Source organism: Pituophis catenifer, unplaced genomic scaffold (genome assembly GCF_029215685.1).
Source record: "Pituophis catenifer annectens isolate HBS135680 unplaced genomic scaffold, rPitCat1.0.hap2 SCAF_15, whole genome shotgun sequence".
NCBI lineage: Eukaryota > Metazoa > Chordata > Lepidosauria > Squamata > Colubridae > Pituophis > Pituophis catenifer.
In genome coordinates this window covers 4,888,762-4,914,641 of record NW_027256895.1, presented here as the reverse complement: position 1 = coordinate 4,914,641, position 25,880 = coordinate 4,888,762, and the positions used below count along the sequence as shown (strand labels likewise).

At 51.3% G+C, this 25,880-nt stretch overlaps 1 protein-coding gene across 1 annotated transcript in view; it reads right to left on the bottom strand.

The window, feature by feature from the left end:
• The window catches only part of ACIN1 (apoptotic chromatin condensation inducer 1), a 77,533-nt gene that overhangs the window by 23,605 nt on the left and 28,048 nt on the right, over positions 1 to 25,880 (bottom strand). The window contains 4 exon segments of the mRNA XM_070954437.1: positions 6,097 to 6,197; positions 6,339 to 6,587; positions 11,511 to 12,722; positions 19,919 to 20,007. Of these exon segments, the coding sequence (XP_070810538.1) occupies positions 6,097 to 6,197; positions 6,339 to 6,587; positions 11,511 to 12,722; positions 19,919 to 20,007 (1,651 nt within the window).

Below are 25,880 nucleotides of genomic sequence, written 5' to 3'. Positions count from 1 at the left end.
CCCGACACCGTCCCAAGAAACCTCTGCCCCACAGCAGCGCCGAATTCCATTCATTTCGCCTTCCTTCCCGGCTACCCGCTGGGGCCTTCGTCTCCTCCACTGCGGCCCGTCTAAAGGTGACTTCTCCATCCCTGAGCATCCTTGGAGTATGTTTTCCCCAATTTCAGAGTAACATCCTCCCACATACACACACAAAACACAAGAGACGGGCCTTTTTTTAACCCGGCTACAAGCTGCCCCAAACAAGGGGAGGAATCAGAATCCAAAGGGGGTGGGCAGGCATCCGGACCAGACCCCCCAAATGGCCGAGCCCCTTCCCCCAAACCACCCACCTGAATCTCCTTTCATGTCGCATATTCCATCCCCCGGTCATTTACACCACAAGCCTTCCCATCTCAGAGCCCACCCACCCACAACCCTATCATCTCGCCCGGTCCTTGGGGGGGGCCCGGGCCACCTCCTCGTCCTGAGGGCCCCCCCTACTGTTGCTGGGGAGGAGGGGCAGGGGTGACCGCCGAGGGCCAGGAGCAGAAAAGCAGCAGCTAGAGAGGCAGAAAGAGGGAAGGAGATGGGGGGGGGGGAGGGAGGCAGACACATACACGTGCGGGATGGAAAGAGGGAGCGGGGAAGGGAGGGGGAAGGAAGAGAAGCAAAAAAAAAAAATCTCTCTGCAGAGAAAAGGGCAGGCGGTGAAAAAAAAAGGGGGGGGGGGAGAGAGAGAGAGAGAGAGAGAGGAGGATGGGTGGCTGAGCCTTGGAGGAGGTGGGGGTGGGTGGGAGGAGAATCCAGTGGAGAAAGCAGCTGGAAAGCAGGCAAAGAACCTGGACTACTGGGGGGGGGGATAGATAGAGGATAGATAGATGGATGGATGGATGGGAGAAGGGAGAGAGATAAAGAGATGGGGGAAGGGAGGGGGCAGAGGAGAAAGCAGCTGGAAAGCAGGCAAAGAACCTGGACTGCTGGGGGAGGATAGATAGATAGATAGATGGATGGATGGGAGAAGTGAGAGAGATAGAGAGATAGAAGAAGGGAGGGGGCAGAGGAGAAAGCAGCTGGAAAGCAGGCAAATCTATCCCCTGGGGGGGATAGATAGAGGATAGATAGATGGATGGATGGATGGATGGAAGTGAGAGATAGAGAGATAGATGATAGACAGACAGACAGACAGGGGAAGGGAGGGGGCAGAGGAGAAAGCAGCTGGAAGGCAGGCACAGGACAGGAGTGGGGTGGGGGCAGAAAGATAGAGAAAGACAGGGAGAGAGAGATGGGGAGTGGGAGGAAGGGAGGGGGCAGCCGAGGAAGCAGCCAGAGGCTGGGATTCTTGGGGGGGGGGGAAGAGAGAGACAGAGATTAAATGTAGATAGATAGATAGATAGATAGATAGATAGATGGATGGATGGATGGATGGGAAGGGAGGGGGCAGCCAAGGAAGCAGCTGGAAGACAGGCAGAGGCTGGGATTCTTGGGGGGGGGGGAAGAGAGAGACAGAGATTAAATGTAGATAGATAGATAGATAGATAGATAGATAGATGGATGGGAAGGGAGGGGGCAGCCAAGGAAGCAGCTGGAAGACAGGCAGAGGCTGGGATTCTTGGGGGGGGGGGAAGAGAGAGACAGAGATTAAATGTAGATAGATAGATAGATAGATAGATAGATAGATAGATAGATAGATGGATGGGAAGGGAGGGCGCAGCCAAGGAAGCAGCTGGAAGACAGGCAGAGGCTGGGATTCTTGGGGGGGGGGGAAGAGAGAGACAGAGATTAAATGTAGATAGATAGATAGATAGATAGATGGATGGATGGATGGATGGGAAGGGAGGGCGCAGCCAAGGAAGCAGCTGGAAGACAGGCAGAGGCTGGGATGCTTTGGGGGGGGGGAGAGAGAGAGAGATAGAGGACTGAATGTAGATAGATGGATGGATGGATGGATGGGAAGGGAGGGGGCAGCCGAGGAAGTAGCTTGGAGGCAGGCAGAGGCTGGGATTCTTGGGGGGGGGGGGAGAGAGGGAGAGAGATTGGATGGAGATAGATAGATAGATAGATAGATAGATAGATAGATAGATGGAAGAAGAGAGAGATATTATAGATGGATGGATGGGAGGGGGGGGCAGAGGAGGAAGCAGCTGGAAGGCAGGCAGAGGAGCCAGACTGGGGGGGGGGGGAGGGGAGAGAAAGGATGGAGGGAGGGAAGGAAAAGGGGAACAGCCAGCCAAGCAAGCAAGCGGGGGAGGGAGGGGGAACCCCCGCAGTGAAAGTGGGGGACCTCCTGGGAAGAAAGGGAAAGCGAGGCGGCCTCGCCAGGGAGGAGGGGGGGGGCTGTTGCACCCTGTCAAAGGGAAGGGCAGAGGCGCTGGGAAAGGGGGAGAGGGGGGGGCTTGGCTGGAGGGAAGAGAGAAAATGGAGGGCAAGAGGAGGAGGAGGAGGAAGGGGGGAGAGGAGGGGGAGGGGGAGGGGAAGAGCCCAAGAGGCGCGAGGCAAAAAAAAAAAGGAGGGGGGGAGGGAAAGAAGGGAGTGAATGAATGAATGAATGGAGGGAGGGAGGGAAAAGAAGGAGAGAATGGCGCAGGAGAGGGAAGGGAAGGGAAGGGAGGGGATTTGGGGAGGGGGGAGAGCGCTGCGGAGGGCAGCCAAGGCCGGCCGGCCGGGGCCCTTTTCCCGGTCTCACCCTCCCTTGCTCTCGGAGAGCAGCATGGCCGGAGGGAATCGGGGATCGGCTTTCCTGGGCTCCGCCTTCTCAGCAGTCCCGCGGGCGGCGGCGGCGGCGGCGCAGAGGCGGGGACGGAGGCCCGGGCGACGGCGGGAGCCCCGGCGCAAGAGCGGAGCCGCGGACGGGCGGCGGCGGGGCCATCTTGCCGGGCGCCGAGGCTCTTTTTTTTTTTTTTTTCCCCTTCTTTCTTTTTTTTTTTTTTTTCCCGGCAGCCCCCGGGAGGAGAAGCTGGGGGGGGGGAGAGAAAGAGAGAGATAAAGGAGGGGGGAAGAGGAGGAGGAGGAGGATAAAGGGACTCCCCTCCCCTCCGAGGGGCGGGGCAAAAGCGGCGAAGGGGAGGAGGGACCCTCCCCAATACGGCAGAGGTGGGTGGGCGCTGCAGGAGGCGTCCCCTTTAACAGCCCTCCCCCCCAACCGGTCAAGCCCACGTGACCCTTCCATTATTAAAAGGCTGCGGGAGGCGTCCCCTTTAAAAGCCAGCCCCTTCCCCACCCAACCGGTCAAGCCCACGTGACCCTTCCAGTATTAAAAGGCTGCGGGAGGCGTCCCCTTTTTAAAGGCCAGGCCCGGACACTCAATCCGCCCCCATCCGTCCCTCCGTCCGACCGACCAACCGGTCGAGCGCACAGCGGGGACCTTCCCTTAAGGGAGGCTGCGGGATGCGTCCCCTTTAAAGGCCAGCCCCCCCCCCATCCAACCGGTCAAGCACACATGAAAGCTTCCCTTAGTGGCTGCAGGGATCCAGCCCTCCATCCAACCAACCAACCAACCGGTCAAGCGCACACAGGTACCTTCCCTTTGAGGCTATAGGATCCATTCCCTCCATCCAACCAACCGGTCAAGCGCGCATGGACCTTTCCTTAGTGGCTGCAGGATGCATCGCTTTTAGAAGCCAGGCCCCCATCCAACCGGTCAAGCACAGGAAACCTTCCCTTAGAAAGCTGCAGGAGCCCAACTCCTTTTAAATGGCCCGACACCCCCATTTCCCCTCCATCCATCCATCCAACCGGTTAAGCACGCAGGAACCTCCCCTTAGGAGGCTGCAGGATGCATCGCTTTTAGAAGCCAGGCCCCCATCCAACCGGTCAAGCACACATGAACTTTTCCTTAGAGGCTGCGGGATCCATTCTGCCCCCCCTCCCCCCATCCAACCGGTCAAGCTTGCAGGAACCTTCCCTTAGGAGGCTGCAGGGGTGCATCCCCTTTAAAGGCTAGGCCCCACTCCAACTGGTCAAGCACAGAGATACCTTCCTTAGAGGCTGCAGGAGCCATGGAATCCATCCATCCAACCGGTCAAGCACAGAGATACCTCCATTAGAGGCTGCAGGAGCCATCCCTTTCAAAGGCCAGGCCCCCATCCAACTGGTCAAGCACACATGAAACCTTCCCTTAGTGGCTGCAGGAACCCATCCCTCCATCCAACTGGTCAAGCGCGCAGGTACCTTCCCTTAGAGGCTGTAGGATCAATTTCCCCCCCCATCCAACAGGTCAAGTGCGCAGGAACCTTCCATTAGAGGCTGCAGGATGCATCTCTTTAGAGGCCAGGCCCCCATCCAACTGGTCAAGCACACACAAAACCTTCCCTTAGTGGCTGCAGGAATCCATCCATCCATCCAACTGGTCAAGCGCGCAGGTACCTTCCCTTAGAGGCTGTAGGATCCTTTCCCCCCCCATCCAACAGGTCAAGCGCGCAGGAACCTTCCCTTTGAGGCTGCAGGAGCCACCCATTATAGGCCAGCTGCCCCCCCCCCCACATCCAACTGGTGAAGCGTGCAGGAACCTTCCTTCCTTAAGAGCCTGCGGGCTCCATCCCCCCATCCAACTGGTGAAGCGTGCAGGAACCTTCCCTTAGGAGGCTGCAGGATACATCCCCTTTAAAGGCCAGTTCCCCCATCCAACCGGTCAAGCGCGCTGGAACCTTCCCTTAGAGGCTGCGGGATCCGTCTCTTAAGAGGCCAGGCCCCCATCCAACCGGTCAAGCGCGCTGGAACCTACCCCGAGTGGTTCCAGACATAGGGCATTGAAAGCAGCCAATGCTCAACCCTCCTGGAAGGTAGGTAGGTTGTGTGTTTGTGGTCCAGGGAGCTAAGAGGCCAGGAAACGGGATCCACCCTCTGCGCATGGCCCGTCTGACCGATTCCAAGCCAAGCTGGGATCTAGACAGCTGGGGTTGGGTGGGCGCCCCTTTTCACGACCATAAAATCCCTTAATTCGGGCTAGAGTCGGGGGAGAAGGGGGCGGCGACCCGATGGGAAAATCCCTTTTAAAAACTGCAAATAATTGTAAGGTTCCCCTCGCACCTATGTGCTAGTCATCCCCGGCTCTAGGGGGTGGTGTGTCATCTCCGTTTCAAAGCCGAAGAGCCGGTGCTGTCCGAAGACGTCTCCGTGGTCAGGTGGCCGGCATGACGCCAAAGGCGCACGGAACGCTGTTTGCCTTCCCGCCAAAAGTGGTCCCTATTTTTTCTACTTGCAAATTTTTTTTTAACGTGCTTGCGGACTGCTAGGTTGGCAGAAGCTGGGACAAGGAACGGGAGCTCATCCCATGATGCGGCGCTCGGGATTCGAACCGCTGAACTGCCGACCTTTCGATCGACAAGCTCAGCCACCCCTGCGTGGGATATCCTCCTGGCCGGGCACTTTAAAACGGCCAAAAATGACTTAGTCCCAGTGAAACAGGCCACGGTCTGGTCAGTTCCTCAGCAATACGGGGTCTCGAACCTCATTCTTTTTCCTGCAGCCGTTCCATAGAGAGCCTAGTGTTGTCTCCTGCGCTTTGATTGACCTTCCCAAATCTAACAGAGTTGGAAGGGACCTTATAGGTCAGCGATGGCTAACCTTTTTGCCGTCGCGTGCCAAAAGTGGGGGTCACACTGGGGGGGGCAGGTCTTGCGCATGTGTGCCCACACCCAGAATTCAATACCCCCCACGCCCCTCACGCTTTTGGCACGCGAAGGCAAAAAGGTTTACCGGTAGGCTCGTTTTTCACCCTTCCCGGGCTCCAGAGCCTTTCTTGGAGCCTGGGGAGGGCGAAAACGGCCTCTCCCCACCCCAGAGGCCCTATGGAGGCTGGAAACGACCCGTTTCCCGACTCCAGGTGGGCCCAGAAGGGCCGAAAATCAGCTGGCTGGCGTGCGCATCCACGCTGGAGCTGAGCTAGGGCAACGCTCGCGTGCCCCCAGATACGGCTCCACGTGCCACCTGTGGCACGCGTGCCATCGGTTCGCCATCACGGTTATAGGTCACCTAATCCAACCCCACCCCCCCACCTCAAGCAGGAGACTTCTTTGTGGTGGCTCCTCTGAAGAACATCATCCTTGACGATAAAAGACGATCGAGTGAGCTACCCCATCATGGCTCAGCCCTCCCTCCCGCCCGCCCGATACTCACATTTTGCGGCGCGGCGGCTCGAGCGGGCGCGGCGGCTCCGAGGCAGCACCCCCGATGTCTACGGCAGACCCCTCCGTCGGAAAAGGGGGCTCTGGGCTGCCCTATGGAGTGGGGGGGGGGGAAAGGGTTAATTTAGCAGGAAGGGGCCACAGGGCCCAGTCTCTTGACTGCCCCCGCCGCCCCCCAAATTCTAAGCTGAAGCGGAGCTGGGACCCCCCCCCGGTCTTGGAACGTCCCCGTACTCGTTCCGGAAACGTGCTCTCGGCCTGCGTGCCGCGTGCTGGTGGTTGTGGTTGCTGTGGTGGTGGTGGGGTGTGGCTGTGCTGCCTCGGAGGAGGGGAGGGGGTCCGTCTCCCTTCTTCCCTAGGGCTGGATGGGCCCTCTTGGTGCTGGGCTTTGGGGCTGTGGGGCGGGAGGCAGGCCCCGGGTTGGGAGGGCTCTTTGGTGGGGGGGAAGCTGGTGCTGTCCCGCGAAGCTTCGTGGCTGCGGGACTGGGGAAGAAAAAGAAAAGAAGAAAAAAAAAAAAGAAAGAAAATAGAATTTTTGGCAAACTTCTCGGTTCTCCCGCTGTTCTCTGAAAAGGTGAACTATAGGACTGACTTTTCTTTCTTTCCTTCCTTTCTTCCCTCTCTGATTTCCTTCCTTCCCTTTTTTTCTTTTTACTTTATTCCCTTTTCCTTCCTCCCCCTCATTGTCTGCCTTCCTTCCTTTCCTTCCTCTTCCTTCCTTTCTCCCCTTCCTTCCTTTCCTCCATTCCTTTCTTCCTTCCTCTCATTCCTTCCCTCTCCTTTCTTTTTCTTTCCTTCTTCTTTCCTTCCTCTCTCGTTTGCTTTCTACTTTATTCCCTTTTCCTTCCTTCCTCCCCCTCATTGCCTTCCTTCCCTTTCCTTCCTCTTCCTCCCCTCCCTCTTTTCCTTCCTTCCTTCTTTCTACTTTATTCCCTTTTCCTTCCTTCCTCCTCCTCATTGCCTGCCTTCCTTCCTTTCCTTCCTCTTCCCCCCTTCCTTCCTTCCTCCTTCCTCTCTCGTTTGCTTTCTACTTTATTTCTTTCCTTCCTCCCCCTCATTGCCTTCCTTCCCTTCCCTTCCTCTTCCTCCCTTCCTCTCCTTCCCTCCCCTCTTTTCCTTCCTTCCTTTTTCTTTCTACTTTATTCCCTTTTCCTTCCTTCCTCCCCCTCATTGCCTGCCTTCCTTCCTTTCCTTCCTCTTCCCCCTTCCTTTCTTCCTTCTCCTCCTTCCTTCCTTCCCTCTTCTTTCCTTCCTTCCTTCCTCTCTCGTTTGCTTTCTACTTTATTCCCTTTTCCTTCCTTCTTCCCCCTCATTGCCTTTCTTCCTTTCCTTTGCTTCTTCTTCCTCCCTTCCTCTCCTTCCCTCCCCTCCCTCTCTCCTTTCCTTCCTTCCTTCCTGCCTTCCTTTTTCTTTCTACTTTATTCCCTTTTCCTTCCTCCCTCCCCCTCATTGCCTTCCTCTCTTCCTCCCTCTTTACTCCTTTCCTTTTTTCATTCATTCATTCATTCATTTCATTCAATTTTCTATAGAAGAGAATTCAGGTAGTCCTCAACCTACACCACTTCATTTAGGGACCGTTCAAAGTTACAACGGCCCTGAAAAAAGTGACTCGGGACCATTTTTCACCCACATGACCGTCGCAACATCCCCTCGATCACATTATCAAAATTCAGACGCTTGACCTGACTCATACTTATGAGTTCATGTGATCCCGGAGTCATTTGACACACACAGACCCCCCCCCCCCCTTTTGTGACCTTCCGGCAAGCAAAGTCGACAGGACAAACCGGATTGGCTTAACAACCCATGTTGACTACCTTAAGAACCGCAATGATTCACTTAACGACCGTGGCAAGAAAAGCCGTAAAAGGGGGGGTATGATTCACTTAACAAACATCTCACTCAGCAACGGAAATTCGGGGCTCAATTGTGGCCGCATGTCGAGGACTCGCTGTATTATGTAGCTCAGGGGCGAACTGTGGGGGTCTCCGGTGACGTTTCATATCCAAACTAGGGAACATCATCAATGCCAGCGCGAACATCACGTCAGCACTGATGATGTTACCTAGTATGGTCATAAGACGTCTGCCAGAAAACCACCAAACTCAAGAGAGCAGCAGGGACCTCACAGAATATAGGGTTAATTCCAGGGGTGGGATTCAAAAAATTTAACAACCGGTTCTCTGCTGGGTGGCCGTGGCCTACTTAGCCTCCTGCACCACGGTGGGGTGGGTATGCGTTTTCACCCTCCCCAGGCTCTGGAGACTTTCCTTGAGCCTCTGGGAGGGCAAAAACAGCCTCCCCTGGGCTCCGGAGGCGGGAAACGGGCCTGTTTCTGGACTTCCGGGAGGCCTGTTTTTCACTCTCCCCAGGCTCTTGAGGTGTTTTTTGAGCTTCAGGGAGGGCAAAAACTGCCTCCGCTGGGCTCCAGAGGCCTGTTTTTCACTCTCCCCAGGCTCTAGAGGCATTTTTTGAGCCTCCGGGAGTGCAAAAACTGCCTCCCCTGGGCTCCAGAGGCGGGAAACGGGCCCGTTTCTGGACTTCCGGGAGGCCTGTTTTTCACTCTCCCCAGGCTCTTGAGGCGTTTTTTGAGCTTCAGGGAGGGCAAAAACTGCCTCCGCTGGGCTCCAGAGGCCTGTTTTTCACTCTCCCCAGGCTCTTGAGGCATTTTTTGAGCCTCCGGGAGTGCAAAAACTGCCTCCCCTGGGCTCCAGAGGCGGGAAACGGGCCCGTTTCTGGACTTCCGGGAGGCCTGTTTTTCACTCTCCCCAGGCTCTTGAGGCGTTTTTTGAGCTTCAGGGAGTGCAAAAACTGCCTCCCCTGGGCTCCAGAGGCGGGAAACGGGCCCGTTTCTGGACTTCCGGGAGGCCTGTTTTTCACTCTCCCCAGGCTCTTGAGGCGTTTTTTTGAGCTTCAGGGAGGGCAAAAACTGCCTCCGCTGGGCTCCAGAGGCCTGTTTTTCACTCTCCCCAGGCTCTGGAGGCTTTTCTTGAGCCTCCGGGAGGGCAAAAACTGCCTCCGCTGGGCTCCAGAGGCCTGTTTTTCACTCTCCCCAGGCTCTTGAGGTGTTTTTTGAGCTTCAGGGAGGGCAAAAACTGCCTCCGCTGGGCTCCAGAGGCCTGTTTTTCACTCTCCCCAGGCTCTGGAGGCTTTTCTTGAGCCTCCGGAAGGGCAAAAAACAGCCTCCCCTGGGCTCCAGAGGCCGGAAACGGGCGCGTTTCCAGATTTCCAGGAGGCCCGTTTTTCGCCCTCCCAGAGCCTCCGTGCAGGGCCTGCATTTACCTGGCATCCAAAACGGGCCACATGGAGAATCCTGGGAGGGACGGGGCAGGGGGAGGGGCAGCCAGTCCTTGCAACTACCGGTTCGGCGAACCAGATGTAAAATTAGCATCCGGTTCTCTCAAATCGGCTGAATCCCAACCCTGGTTAATTCTACAGATTTCCCACTGAATCAGCTGAAAATCTACATTTACGTACATTTTCCTCTTTGAAAACATTAACATCTAGATGCTCGTTTGAGAAAGCATTGTTTTCAAAGAGGAAAATGTACGTTTTTAAAATGTTTTCATCTAATTTATAGAAAGCATAGTTTCCGTTGCCTTATACCAAACGCTTTTCACAGAGAAAGGAACATATATCTTATAAGGCCTCTGCCGTTTGTTATAACTTTCAATAGATTCGAGCGATGCCAAGCCATTAAATGAAGATGCCCCTTTTTAAAAAAACAGCTGGACTTTTGTACTTTTGTACAGCTGGACTCGATATCAATTCTGGAGATATTTACGAGTCTTTTTACGAAATTCGCTGGCTTTGAAGACACTTGTGTCAGACAAACGACCGGAGGGGGATAGCATCTCTCAAATTGGATAAAAACTGGAAAAAATTAGGCTTTTAAAAAAAAGCATCCTGAAGTTCTTTAAACTAAGCTCCCTGACTCATTTTGCTTTTTTTTTTTTTTTTGCAAGCTGCGAAATGCATCTTTTTTTTAAAAAAGACACAAAACTTGAAAACGCTTGACTGCGAGTGAGCGGGAAGGCGTCTAAAATCCAATTATTTCTTTACATCAAATATTCCCATTATCCCCTGAAAAAAATTCAAACTTGTTCGATGCTGGAAATATAGATGGAGTGGCAATGTCCCACAAGGTTCCTGCAGCTCTGATTTAAGCCACCAGTTCTACTAGGCCCTGGGTTCAAAATGCGGCCTTGCTAGCAAAGAGCTACGCTTATACAGCTGGTCCTCGATTTACGACCACAAAACATTTTCTGTTTGCTGACTGTATATATATAGCATGTCTCCATTCGGTTGCTGACTCCACCCTGCAAGGGATTACGGGATCGTTAAAAGAAGATGATTCATTGGTTGGTTGGTTGGTTCATTCGTTCATTCACTGAGTGGTGCGGTGGCCTAGAGGTGGAGTTCTCGCCTCACTATCAAGAGGCTGTGAGTTCAATCCTAGGTAGAGGCAGATTTTTCTCTCTCTGGGCACATTGATAATATATATCAGCTGAACAAAACTCCGCACTGGCAACAGGAAAGGCATCTGGCCAGTAAACGCTCCACTCCATTCAGTTGCCCAGATTTCACCCCGCAAGCGATGATGGGGTCATTGAAAGATGATGATGGTGATACAGGTCGTCCTCAACTTATAACTGAGCCCCAAATTTCTGTCGCGGAGCGAAAGATTTGTTAAGTGAGTTTTGCCCCCATTTTACGACCTTTCTTGCCATATTTGTTAGGTGAATCCCTAACAAATTTGTTGTTAAAAGTTAGCAAACAAAGTTGTTACAAGTTAGTAACCCTGTAGCTTTCCCCATTGATTTCGCTCATCAGAAGGCAAAAAGGGGATCGTGTGACTCGGTGGTGGGTTTCAAATTTTTTTTTACTACCGGTTCTGTGGGTGTGGCATGGCTTGGTGGGCGTGGCTTGGGCGTGACAGGGGAAGGATACTGTAAAATCTCCATTCCCACCCCACTCCAGGGGAAGGTTACTGCAAAATCCCCATTTCTTCCCAATCAGCTGGGACTCGGAAGGCAGAGAATAGATGAGGGCGGGGCCAGTCAGAATTTTTACTACCGGTTCTCCGATCTACTCAAAATTTCCGCTACTGGTTCTCCAGAACTGGTCAGAACCTGCTGAAACCCACCTCTGACGTGACCCCAGGACACTGCGACCGTCATAAATATGTACTAGTTGGCAAACCTCCAAGTTTTGATGACGTGACTATGGACGGATGCTGCAATGGTGTGAAAAACGAACACAAATCGCTTTTTTCGGCACCGTTGTAACTCCAAACGGTCGCTAATTGAAGTGTTGTAAGTTGTGGACGACCTATAAAATTTCCCGACTTGGATGTAAAGACACAACCGTCGTAGGGGGCGTAAAGAAACCCCCGAGCCCACTTACCTTGCTGCTGCTGCTGTCCCCACTGCTGGAACGGGACCGGGAGCCCAAACTGCTACGCCGCTCCGAGCCAGAGCGGGATCGAGATTCCAAAGCTGGCCGCTTCCGAGGCGGTGATTCGGAGGAAGCGGAGCGGGTCCTCCTAGCCCGGGAGCGGAGCGGCGAGCTGCCTGGGGAGCGGGAACGAGAGCGGGAGGAGCTGGAGGATGAGGACGAAGAGGAACGGGAGCTGCCGGGCCGTACGGACTGGTGTGGCGGGAGCACCAAGGGGGACGGTGAGGCTCCCAGGCTGACCGCAGCCGGTGCTTCCTGAGCGGGGGGAGACGGTTGAGAGAGCTGAGGAGGGGCTTCGTCTTCCGCAGGAGCGAGTCCCGCAGGGGCTTCCTTAGTTAGGAGGGGCGGAGGCGGCTCGTCCCCCCGTGGATCCTGTTGGGATTGTTGTGCTTCGGTCAGCTGCGGGGGTGACGGAGAGGCCTGTACCAGTGCCGCGGCGGCTGCAGACGCTTCTTCCTCTAGGCTGCGCAGCGCCTGGGTTGCCACCGCTTCTGGGGTCCCCTCGCTCTGGGGTTCGCCCTCTTTCTGCAAAACGACAACCGCCGGGGTCTCGCCCTGCTCCATCATCTCCTCCTCCTTCTCCTCTTGGGGAGTTTCTGTCGACCTCGGCTCCTTCAGAAGGCCCGGGTCTTCCTTGGTCTCCATTTTTAAGGCTTCGGGTAACTGGGGTGCAACCTCCTTTGGGGGATCTGGGAGGGGATCCTTTTCCAAGGGGGATTCCCCTGGGGTTAGAGCCGCCTGCTGCTTTTCTCCGGGGTCTGTCGCCCGGGGCTGAGCCTCCTCATCTTCTGACCTCTGCAAGTGCGCAAGGACTGGCATGGCGGCTTCGCCGCTCGGGCTGTCTGGCGTCTGAGAGCGAGTCTCCGTTTGCTGGGCTTGCACGACGATGGGCAGGGAAGCTTGGAACATGCCCGTTTCTTGGGGAGCCGGCATGCCTGGCTCCTCTGGCCTCATGGGCGTCTGGCCGACCAGCAAAGGGGGCGCATCTTCCTCTTCCTCCTCCTCCTCTTCTTCTTCATCCTCCTCCTCTTCTTCTTCCTCCTCCTCCTCTTCCTCCTCTTTTACTGGCACCCGCTGGGCAGCTCTCCGACTCCGAAGGGAAGTTTCCCGCTCTTCACTCACCAGCGCATGGCCGCCTCCTGCGGTCTTCACTGCTCGGGCCTAAAGGAGAAGGGTAGAATAGATTACTGTATGGCAGGAAGCCTCTGATGATTGCATGGCTCAGCTGGGCATGGGGGTGGGGCAGAGATTTTTGCTACCAGTTATTATTATTATTTATTGAATTTGTATACCGCCCTACTCCCGAAGGACTCAGGGTGGTGAACAGCCAAATAAAAGACATAGAATACAAATGTTAAAAAACCATTAAAATACAATTAAATAATTGGCCCGGAAATGAAATTTAAAACACCCCAAATTCATGAGACAAATTTAAAATTTAAAAATGTTAAAAAGTTATTAAAAAAGTTTAAAAGAGAGGTTAGGCCAGGCCGGCCTGCTGAAAAAGAAATGTTTTGATGGCACGGAGGAAAGCACGCAGGTCCGGGATCCTCCTTATCTCCGGGGGAGCTCGTTCCAGATGGCGGGTGCCCCCACAGAGAAGGCTCTCCCCCTGGGGGCCGCCAGTCGACATTGTTTGGCCGACGGCACACTGAGGAGCCCCTCTCTATAGGAGCGTACTGATCGGTGAGAGGCTACTGGTGGCAGAAGGCGGTCTCGTAGATACCCCGGTCCTAAGCCATGGAGCGCTCTAAAGGTGGTAACCAAAACCTTGAAGCGCACCCAGAAGACCACTGGGAGCCAGTGCAGCTCACGCAGGAGGGCGGTCACATGGGAGTACCCCGTCGCTCCCATAACCACCCGCGTGGCTGCATTCTGGACCAGCTGGAGCCTCCGGGTGCTCCTCAAGGGGAGCCCCATATAGAGAGCATTGCAGTAGTCCAGGCGGGAAGTGATGAGGGCATGAGTGACCGTATTTAACGAGTCCCGATCCAGAAAGGGACACAACTGGCGAATCAGGCGAACCTGATGAAAAATCCTCCCGGCCACAGCCGTCAACTGCTCTTCTAAAGACAGCTTCCAGGAGGACCCCAGAGTTGCGAGCCCTCTCCGTGGGGGCCAATGACTCGCCCCCAATAGTCAGTGATGACACCAACTGACTATATCGGGATGTCGGAAACCACAGCCACTCGGTCTTGGATGGGTTGAGCCTGAGTCTGTTCCTCCCCATCCAGATCCGTACAGCCTCCAGGCACCGGGACATCACTTCAAGGGCATCATTGGGGTGGTCCGGGGTGGAGAGGTACAGCTGGGTGTCATCAGCATACTGGTGGTACTTCACCCTGAAACCACGGATGATCTCACCCAGCGGCTTCACATAAATGTTGAACAGAAGGGGCGAGAGGACCAACCCTTGTAGCACCCCACATACAAGGGGCCTCGGGGTCGACCTCTGCCCCCCTGCCAACACTGACTGCAACCGGTCAGAGAGGAAGAAGGAGAACCACCGCAACACGGTGCCTCCCACCCCTAGCTTTTCCAGCCGCTGCAGCATGATACCATGGTCGATGGTATCAAAAGCTGCTGAGAGGTCTAATAGGACCAGAACAGAGGAGCAACCCCTGTCCTGAGCCCTCCAGAGATCATCAACCGATGCGACCAATGCTGTTTCCGTGCTGTACCCAGGCCTGAAGCCCGACTAGAACGGATCCAGATAAGCCAATTCATCCAGGTACTGAGGGAGCTGTCGTGCTACCACACTCTCAACAACCTTCTCAACAAAGCGAAGGTTGGAGACTGGACGGTAATTTGCCAATACTGCCGGGTCCAGGGAAGGCTTCTTGAGGAGAGGTCTCACCACCGCCTCTTTCAAGGCGGTGGGAAAGACACCCTCCGAACCACCTGCCAACATTGCTACCAGATCGGGCGATCTGGTCTAAACCGGGAGCATTTCACCCCTGGCTGTGAGCCTGTTTGCAACTGGGCCGCGGAAGCGACGGGCGTATCCCCACCTGCGTGAGCTGCACACAAGCAGAGGCCGCGCGTGCCTGACACTCACAAAAATGGCTCTGTATGTGTGCGCTTGCCGGCCGCTCAAAGCAGAACCATCCCTTCTTCCTGCCATTCCGCAAATCGGGAAAGGCTTGGGAAATCCCTCGTGGTGTCTAATCACACAATGGCCAATAAAGCAGTATTAATTGCGCGAGCTGCACTGCGCGAGCTTTACTGGCTCCCGGTGGTCTTCCGGGTGCACTTCAAAGTGTTGGTTATCACCTTTAAAGCGCTCCATGGCATCGGGCCTAGCTATCTGCGAGACCGCCTGCTGCTACCGACGACCTCCCATCGACCCGTGCGCTCCCACAGAGAGGGCCTCCTCAGGGTGCCATCAGCCAAACAATGTGGGCTGGTGACCCCCAGGGGGAGGGCCTTCTCGGTGGGGGCTCCCACCCTCTGGAATCAGTTGCCCCCGGAGATAAGGAGAATCCATGACCTCAATGCCTTCCGTCGTTCCCTTAAAACCCAACTTTTCCAGCAAGCCGGGTTGGCTTAAGAAGAAATTTTTAAATTCTTTTAATCAGTCTGTGATTTCTTAACTTTCGGGCCAAAATTTATATATATTTTTAAATGTTTTTAATATTTGTATTCTATGTTTTTTATCTTGGCTGTACACCGCCCTGAGTCCTCAGGGAGAAGGGCGGTATATAAATTGGAAATTAAATTAAATTAAATTAAATTAAATTAAATTGGCCAAGTGCGATTAGACACCACGAGGGATTCATCTCGGATGCACAAGCTGTCAGCGTTAACAGGTAGACCTCAACGTACGACTACGATTGAGCCCAAACTTTCTGCGAAAACGCAGGCTGAGTGAGCTTGCCCCCATTTTACGACTTTTCTTGCCGCGGCAGTTGTTAAAGTGAATCGGGCTTCCCCACTGACTTTGCTCGGAAGGTGGGCAAAGAACGCGTGACCGCTGGACACGGCGACCGTCATAAATATGATCCAATTGCCAAGCTTCTTAGTTTTGATCATGTGACCGTGGTTTTAAAAGTTTGAAAAATGGTCCCAAGTTCCCTTTTTTTCATTGCCGCTATAACTTCTAGCGGTAAGTCGAGGACTAACCTGTATATATGCAAAGCAGCAGAGTAACAACAATCACCATCATGATCCCGATAAGAAGGGGTAGTAGAGAAGATGAGAAGGGTAATAGTAATAATACTTCAGCTTTGCAACGTGGCTAAATACACGGGCTGTCTTTGACTTGCAACAGGGGATGTGAAAAGTGTGAAAAATGGCCTTAAGTCCCCCTTTTTTCCAGTGCCATTGCAACTTTGGACGGTCACTAAATGAACTGTTGCAAGTCGACGACTCTCTGTAATGTAAATCGTAAGCCAGAAGCAACAAAGCGGCAGTCGTAAGAAGACAAGGAAATAGGCCGTAGGAAGGAGGAAAAGGACAATAGTAACACATCCCTAGTATAATAGCCAGATATTGGAAATTAGATGTGAATTTTAGAATAGAAGAATGGTATTGTGAAATGTGGAAATTAGCTTTAAACGATAAAATGACATGTGATATTAAAATTAGAAATGGTGACTATAAAGAAGATATTTTCTGGAAAATTTGGAAACCATTTGTGGACTATGCGCTGGGAAAATTGATGCTTTGGTACCTGTACCCCGAGAACGTGGATTTTGGCGATCATGAGGATATATCTGAAGAACCAAATCTTCCTTTCTTATGTATAGCACAGGGTGAAATATTGTATATGTTGTTTGTAATGTTAAAGTAATAAAAAATTATAAACAATAATAATAATAATAATAAACACATCCCTAGTAGGTAGTTTCTCAGTGTTGTGGGAATGAGTTGTTCAGCAGAGTGATAATAATAATAATAATAATAATAATAATAATAATAATAATAATAATAATAATAATAATAATAATTTTATTTCTATACCGCCCTTCTCCCGAAGGACTCAGGGCGGTGTACAGCCAATTTAAAAAACACAAGACACATCTGATGGCAAGGGGGAGGAAAAACTGTCTTTGCGTCTTAGTTTTTTCGACATGCGATGCCCTATCGCCGTGATGGCGAAGCTGTGGCACGCGGAGCCATTTCTGCGGGCACGTAAGCCATCGCCCTAAATCAGCTCTACCGTGCATGCACCGCCTGCTGGCCAGATGGTTTTTGGGTCTCTGCCACGCCTGCGGGAGACACGTGTGAATGCACATGCCACTCCGCCACTCCCAGGAGTCTCCACGCGGCCTGTTTTGGATGCCAGGTAAGTACAGGGCTTGTGTGGAGGCTCCGGGAGGGCAAAAAACAGGCCTAATCGGAAGCCTGGAAACGGGCCATTTCCAGTCTCTCGAGGGCCTTTGGAGGGCCAGGGGAGGCAGTTTTCACCCTCCGAGAGGCTCCAAGAGAGCCTGTGGAGGGCGAAAAACGGGCCTATCGGAAGTACCAGAAACAGACTTTCGCCCTCCGGGAGGCTCCACAAAAACCTCTGGAGCCTGTGGAGGGCGAAAAATGGGCCTCCCAGAAGTATCGGAAATGGGCGAAAAATGGGCCTCCCAGAAGTATCGGAAATGGGTTGTTTCCGGCCTCTGGAGGGCCTCCGGAGGACCAGGGTAGCCTGTTTTCGCCCTCCTGGAGGCTCCAGGAAAGCCTCCAGAGTCTGTGGAGGGTGAAAAACGGGCCTACCGGAAGTCCAAAAATTTTCAGGGAGTTTCAGAGAGGCCTGCTAGGCCCAAAACAGGGGATGTCATGCGCCCATGCATGGAGGGGGGGAGAGAGCATAGGGATTTGCGCGCGCCTGCGCAGATGGGCTGCATGCGCCTGCGCAGACGAGCAAGGCAGCACGGGGGCATTGCATTATGGGTGTGGGCACAGGCCCACGCTTTTGACACCTGAGGAAAAAAAAGGTCAGCCATCACTGCCCTATTGCGTCATCCCGAGGGAAGAAGTCGTAACAGTTTCTGTCCAGGATGTGAGAGGTCTGTCGATATTTTTCACAGCCCTCTTTCTGACCCACAGAATATACAGGTCCTCAAATGGAAGGCAGGCTGGTTGCGATGGGTTTTTTTTTTTTCCTGCGGTTCTAACTATTCGTTGGGGATTCTGGTGTCTGTCTTTGTTTGGTTGCTGTGCCAAACCAGAGAGTTATCGCGGTTCAAAATGGCAGACTTAATCATTCCCCTGTACAACGACAGATGTGGAGACTCTAGAAAGAGTGCAGAGAAGAGCAACGAAGATGATTTAGGGGACCGGAGGCTAAAACATATGAAGAACGGTTGCAGGAACTGATTACGTCGATTTTTGATGAAAAGAAGGATTAGGGGAGACATAATAGCAGTGTTCCGATATCTCAGGGGCTGCCACAAAGAAGAGGGAGTCAACCTATTCTCCAAAGCACTTGAGGGCAGGATAAAAAGCAATGGGTGGAAACTGATCAAGGAGAGAAGCCATCTAAAATGAAGGAGAAATTTCCTGATGGTGAGAATAGTTAACCAGTGGAACAGCTTGCCACCAGAAGTTGTGGATTCTCCATCACTGGAGGGTTTTTAAGAAAAGATTGGACAGCCATTAGTCTGAAATGGACTAGGTTTCCTGCCTGAGCAGGGGGTTGGACTAGAAGACCTCCAAGGTCCCTTCCGACTCTGTTAATCTATTCTATTCTATTCTATATTCTATTCTGAATTCTATTTTGTTCTGTTCCGTTCTATTCTAATATTCCACTCCATTCCACTCCATTCCATTCCATATTTTCTTTTCTATTCTATTCTATTCTATTCTATTCTATTCTATTCTATTCTATTCTATTCTATTCTATATTCTATTCTGAATTCTATTTTGTTCTGTTCCGTTCTATTCTAATATTCCATTCCATTCCACTCCATTCCATTCCATATTTTCTATTCTATTCTATTCTATTCTATTCTATTCTATTCTATTCTATTCTATTCTATTCTATATTCTATTCTATATTCTATTCTGAATTCTATTTTGTTCTGTTCCGTTCTATTCTAATATTCCATTCCATTCCACTCCATTCCATTCCATATTTTCTATTCTATTCTATTCTATTCTATTCTATTCTATTCTATTCTATTCTATTCTATTCTATTCTATTCTATTCTATTCTATTCTATTCTATTCTTTCGAATATGAAGATTTATGAAGCTTCTTTTACCAGCCAAATGATCCCCCCAGCCCGTAGCACCGACATCCAGCAGCCACACACCCCATCCCCCCGAATAACAGCGGTGCCAATTGTCACCTATTTTCAAAGAGGAATTAAGGGAAAACAGGTGTGTTAAGCCCAGGGTGAATAAAAATCAGTGATTTTTTTAAAACAATCAAAAAAAATCAGATTTTTTTGATTTAAATCGGATTTTTTTGATTTTTATCGAATTTATTTTAATAAAAAACTTTGGGGGTAAAAATCTATTGTAAGATAGTTTTCTATTTAAGATACATAAATAATTTAGTTTAGTCAGCATGAAATGGAGCTTAGTTATGTAGCACGAGGCTGTATATTCTGCAACACTGGGACTATCGGTGAGTCAACAGCGGGTCAAAGGAGTAGCAGAGATGACAGTTGCTCTTTAAAAATTATGATTTAAATCGAGTTGATTTAAATCAAGCCTTTTTACTAGTGATTTAAATCATGATTTAAACTGTGATTTAAATCAACTCGATTTAAATCAAATCCGCCCTGGTTAAGCCCCCTTCTTGGCTGTAAGGTAAAGGTAAAGGTTCCCCTCGCACATATGTGCTAGTCGTTCCCGACTCTAGGGGGCGGTGCTCATCTCTGTTTCAAAGCCGAAGAGCCAGCGCTGTCCGAAGACGTCCCCGTGGTCATGTGGCCGGCATGACTCAACGCCAAAGGCACACGGAACGCTGTTACCTTCCCACCAAAGGCGGTCCCTATTTTTTTCTACTTGCATTTTTTTACGCGCTTTCGAACCGCTAGGTTGGCCGAAGCTGGGACAAGGCACGGGAGCTCCCCCCCTGACGCGGCGCGCTCGGGATTTGAACGGCTGAACTGCCGACCTTTCGATCGACAAGCTCCAGCGTCTTAGCCACTGAGCCACCGCGTCCCTACTTCTTGGCTGTAGAAAAGCACAAAAGGAAGAATGAAAAAGAAAAGAAAAAAATCGGGAATCGCTCGACGGCTTATTCCCGAATTTGGCCAGAACATTTATTCAAAAATGGGGAGCCCCCCATACCCCGCCCTCGCCTGTTCCTGCCAATCACCTCGCCCATAGGCCCCTTCTACTTCCGTCTTCAGTGGCACGTGGGGCTCTAGTCTGGCTGAACCATCCCGTCCCACCTGTGCTCCTGCCATTTACCTGCCTGACCCGAGAAAGATGCTCTTCCGGTTTCCGGCTTTCCTCTTCGTCCGATTCTTCCCTCTTGCGCGAGATGACGCAACTTTTGCCTGGCGAAAGAACAAAACGTTCGTTTATTATTATTATTTTTTAATATAAAATTGATTGGCCGCTCATCTTACCACAGGGTAACTTTGAGGAGGGGGAGGGGCTTACACTCATAAAATACCGGTAGTCCTCGACTTGCGGCCACAATGGTCGCTAAGGGAACTGTTGTAAGTCGAGGACTTCTTTGTACCTGACAGGTAGGCCTCGCCTTACGGACCAGGATCGATCCGAAGATTTTGGTGGCCGAGTGTGAGACCTTTGTTAATTGATGGCTTTTCTCGCCACGGCCATTATGAAGAGAATCGCTGCGGTCGATGAGTTCGTAACTGAGGTCGCTAAGTGAAACGGGCTTCCCCGTCGACTGTGCTTTTGTCAGAAGGTCGCAAAAAGGGATCGATTACACGATCCCGGGACGCTGCAGCCGTCATAATTAACTCATTGGCCTGAGTTAATTTTAAATTGATTTTAAATTGGGTTATTTTAATTTACGGCCAATAATATTTAATTATTTTAAATTGTTTTTAAATTTTGTATGTATTGTTTTTTACTCTGGCTGTTCACCGCCCTGAGTCCTATTCTGGAGAAGGGCGGTATAGAAATTTAAATAAATAAATAAATAAATAAAATAAATGTGAGCCGGTTGCCAAAGAACTGAATTTTAAACACATGAGGGGATTTTGATCACGTGAGGGGATCGGAAAAATTATTTCGGTACAGGCAGCGCTCGGTTTAGAACAGTTCGCTTAGTGACCGTTTGAAGTTACAACGGCACTGAAAAAACGTCTCTCATCGCCATTTTTCACTTAACAACCAGGTTACTAAATTTAATCAGCTGCAGCGGTTCACTTAAGGCAAGAATGTTCGTAAAATGGGGGCAAAACACAATAATTGCTTCACTTAATAACACAAATTTAGGGCTCAATTGTGGCGGTAAAATCAAGAACAGAGGGGGGGGTGCTTCCGTGCTCTCTGAGCTTGCTGGTTTCCTTGCAGACATTTCATGACCCAACTAGGGAACATCATCAGTCTTAAAAGGGAAGGAGGTTTGTGGAGTGAAAGGGGAGGAGGAGGAGGAGGAATGAGGAGAATGAGAAGAGAAAAAGAAAGTGGAAGAAGTTGGAGGAGGAGAAAGAAGGAAGGAAGAGGAGGAGAACGAGCAGGAGGAGGAGGAGAGGAGGAGGAGGAGAAGGAGGAAGAGTGTGGGGGCGTTGGTGCTCTGTGAGATTGGTGGTTTTCTTGCAAACATTTCATTACCCAACTAGGGAACGTCATCAGTGCTAAAAGGAAGGGAAGTTTGTGGAGAGGAGGAGGAGGAGATTATGGAGTCCTTTAAGCTTGCTTGTTTCCTTGGCAGACGTTTCTTGACCCAACTAGGTAACAGCATCAGTGCTAGCCAAGGACTACATATATTGTATTTTTTTTTAAAAAAAAAAAGGCGACACAATAAAAAACTGCAGAGAAGAAAAACCCTGCTCAAAACAGAAAGAAGAGCCGAATCAAGAGAACAGGCGACCAACTTCTCCCTGCCACTTTATATATATATTTGCCTATTTCTTTCTCCTTCCTTCCTTCTCGGTCTGTTTTTCTCTCAACCACTGATCATCGATTTTTGGAGAAGCATTTTGGGCTTTTTTTTTTTTTTTTTGGGGAGAAGCAATTTCTCAGTGGCGTCCTCAAGATTTTCTGGATCATGATAATCATCCCCCAAATTCTCACGTCCTTTGATTTCCCTGGTTTAATTGATCCAGGATCATTGCTTATTAGATTAAACCCTTGCAAATATTGCCAATGTTTTTTCTCTTTCCTTATGAGAGGACCCGATGGCTTCGGATCAAGGACAGGTGGTCCTCGACTTATAACGGTTTGTCTAGCCTGATGAAAAGAAGGACTTAGGGGAGACGTGATAGCCGTGTTCAGATATCTCAGGGGCTGCCCCAAAGAAGAGGGAGTCAAGCTATTCTCCAAAGCACCTGAGGGCAGGACAAGAAGCAATGGGTGGAAATTAATCAAGGAGAGAAGCAACTTAGAACTAAGGAGAAATTTCCTGACAGTTAGAACAATTAACCAGTGGAACAACTTGCCACCAGAAGTTGTGAATGCTCCAACACTGGAAGTTTTTAAGAAGATGTTGGATAACCATTTGTCTGAAGTGGCGTAGGGTTTCCTGCCTAAGCACGAGGTTGGACTAGAACAGGGATGGCTAACCTTTTTGCCATCGCATGCCAAAAGTGGGGGGAGCGTGGGGGGGGTTGCGCGCATGTGTGCCCACACCCACAATTCAATGTGCGCTGCCCCCCATGCTTCCCCCACTTTTGGCACATCATGGCACAGTGGGCCAGGTAGCCTGTTTTTTGCCCTCCCCAGGCTCCAGAGCCTTTCTTGGAGCCTGGGGAGGGCTAAAACAGCCTTCCCCACCCCCTGGAGGCCTTCCGGAGGCCGGAAATGGCCACTTTCCCAACGTCCGGTGGGACTGGGAGGCCCGAAAATCAGCTGGTCGACATGTGCATGCGTGCTGGAGCTGAGGTAGGGCAACACTTGCGTGCCCACAGATATGGCTTTGTGTGCTACCTGTGGCACGTGTGCCAGATTCGTCATCACGGGACTAGAAGATCTCCAGGGTCCCTTCCAACTCTGTTATCCAAAAATCCAAAAAGTCCAGTTGCCTCTTGAAAAAAGCACCTTTTGAGACAAGCTTTACTGTCATTTTTTTTTTTAATCATGGACACATTGTCACACATTAAGAAATTCTGTTGTCACTGTCAAAAGTGTACATGTACGTAACACGCATACAGGTAATCCTCGGCTTACAAACAGTTCATTTGAACTGTTCAAAGTTACCACGGCACTGGGAAAAAAAATGTGATTTAGGGCCGTTTTTCAGCCAGTGTCCCCGGGATCGAAATTCAGAGGTTTGGCAACGGGTTCATAGTTATGACCACCGCTTTGTCCCAAGATCAGGTGGTGACAAGCAAAGTCAATGGGGAAGACGGGTTCGCTGAACGACCCGGTTACAACCTTATCAACTGCAATGATTCACTTTATCGATGGTGGCAAGAACACCCGTAAAATGGGGCAAAACTCACTTAACAAATGTCTCACTTGACATCAAAGAGTTTGGGCTCAGTTGTGGTCATAAGTCGAGGACTGCCTGTATATACATATTATACATACGTGCATATAGAGAGACAGAGATAGAGAGACAGAGAGAGGGAGACAAGAGACAGAGATAGAAAGAGAGACAGAGACGGAGACAGAAGAGACAGAGAAGAAAGAGACAGAGAAGCAGAGAGAGAGATACAGAGAAAGAGACAGACACAGAGAGAGAGAGGCAGACAGAGAGAAAGAAACAGAGAGAGACAGAAAGAAAGACAGAGAGAAAGAGACACAGGGAGGGAGAGACAGACAGAAAGAGAGACAGACACAGACACAGAAACAGAAACAGAGCGAGAGACAAAGACATACAGAGAGAGAGACAAAAAGAGTGGCAGAGACAGAGAGAAAGAGAGAGGCAGAGAGAGACAGAGAGAGAGAGAAAGAGGCAGAAACAGAGAGACAGATACAGAGAAAGAAAGACAGAGACAGAGAGGCAGAGACAGAGAGGGAGACACACACACACAGATAGAAACAGAGACAGAGACAGAGAAAGAGAGACAGACACAGAGAAAGAAACGGAGAGAGATGCAGACACACAAAGACACACACAGAGAAAGACAGAGAGAGAGAGAAACAGAGAGACAGAGACAACCAGAGAGACAGACACACACAGAGAGACAGAGACAGAATGCAGAGATACAGACACACAGAGTCAGATAGAGAGAGGGGGGGGAGGGAGAAAAAGAGGGGGAGACAGAGACACAGAAAGATACAGAGAAAGAAAGGGACAGAAAGAACGAGATACAGAGAGACACAAAGAGACAGAGACATATATAGACCTATACAGACATAGACATACATACAGTTGCAAGAAAAAGTATGTGAACCCCTTGGGATTACATGGAGTTTTGCATGAATTGGTCATAAAATGTGCTCTGAACTTCATCTAAGTCACAACAATAGAAAAACACAGTCTGCTTAAAATAATACTACACAAACATTAGATGTTGCCATGGTTTAATTGAACATAACATGTAAACATTCACAGTGCAGGGAGGAGAGAGTGGGAGTTCTAGTCCCGCCTTAGGCATGAAAGCAGGCTGGGTGACTTTGGGCCAATCGACGAGAGTGGGAGTTCTAGTCTCGCCTTAGGTATGAAAACAGGCTGGGTGACTTTGGGCCAATCGACAAGAGAGTGGGAGTTCTAGTCCCGCCTTAGGCATGAAAGCCGGCTGGATGACTTTGGGCCAATCGACGAGAGTGGGAGTTCTAGTCCCGCCTTAGGCATGAAAGTAGGCGGGGTGACTTTGGGCCAATCGACAAGAGAGTGGGAGTTCTAGTCCCGCCTCAGCCTGGGTGACTTTGGGCCAATCGCCAAGAGAGTGGGAGTTCTAGTCCCGCTTTAGGCATGAAAGCAGGCTGGGTGACTTTGGGCCAATCGACGAGAGTGGGAGTTCTAATCCCGCCTTAGGCATGAAAGCAGGCTGGGTGACTTTGGGCCAATCGACGAGAGTGGGAGTTCTAGTCTCGCCTTAGGCATGAAAGCAGGCTGGGTGACTTTGGGCCAATCGACGAGAGTGGGAGTTCTAGTCCCGCCTTAGGCATGAAAGCCGGCTGGGTGACTTTGGGCCAATCGACGAGAGTGGGAGTTCTAGTCCCGCCTTAGGCATGAAAGCAGGCTGGGTGACTTTGGGCCAATCGACAAGAGTGGGAGTTCTAGTCCCGCCTTAGGCATGAAAGTAGGCGGGGTGACTTTGGGCCAATCGACAAGAGAGTGGGAGTTCTAGTCCCGCCTCAGCCTGGGTGACTTTGGGCCAATCGCCAAGAGAGTGGGAGTTCTAGTCCCGCCTTAGGCATGAAAGCAGGCTGGGTGACTTTGGGCCAATCGACGAGAGTGGGAGTTCTAATCCCGCCTTAGGCATGAAAGCAGGCTGGGTGACTTTGGGCCAATCGACGAGAGTGGGAGTTCTAATCCCGCCTTAGGCATGAAAGCAGGCTGGGTGACTTTGGGCCAATCGACGAGAGTGGGAGTTCTAGTCTCGCCTTAGGCATGAAAGCAGGCTGGGTGACTTTGGGCCAATCGACAAGAGAGTGGGAGTTCTAGTCCCGCCTTAGGCATGAAAGCCGGCTGGGTGACTTTGGGCCAATCGCCAAGAGAGTGGGAGTTCTAGTCCCGCCTTAGGCATGAAAACAGGCTGGGTGACTTTGGACCAATCGTCAAGAGAGTGGGAGTTCTAGTCCCGCCTTAGGCATGAAAGCAGGCTGGGTGACTTTGGGCCAATCGACGAGAGTGGGAGTTCTAATCCCGCCTTAGGCATGAAAGCAGGCTGGGTGACTTTGGGCCAATCGACGAGAGTGGGAGTTCTAATCCCGCCTTAGGCATGAAAGCAGGCTGGGTGACTTTGGGCCAATCGACGAGAGTGGGAGTTCTAATCCCGCCTTAGGCATGAAAGCAGGCTGGGTGACTTTGGGCCAATCGACGAGAGTGGGAGTTCTAGTCCCGCCTTAGGCATGAAAGCCGGCTGGGTGACTTTGGGCCAATCGCCAAGAGAGTGGGAGTTCTAGTCCCGCCTTAGGCATGAAAACAGGCTGGGTGACTTTGGACCAATCGTCAAGAGAGTGGGAGTTCTAGTCCCGCCTTAGGCATGAAAGCAGGCTGGGTGACTTTGGGCCAATCGACGAGAGTGGGAGTTCTAATCCCGCCTTAGGCATGAAAGCAGGCTGGGTGACTTTGGGCCAATCGACGAGAGTGGGAGTTCTAGTCTCGCCTTAGGCATGAAAG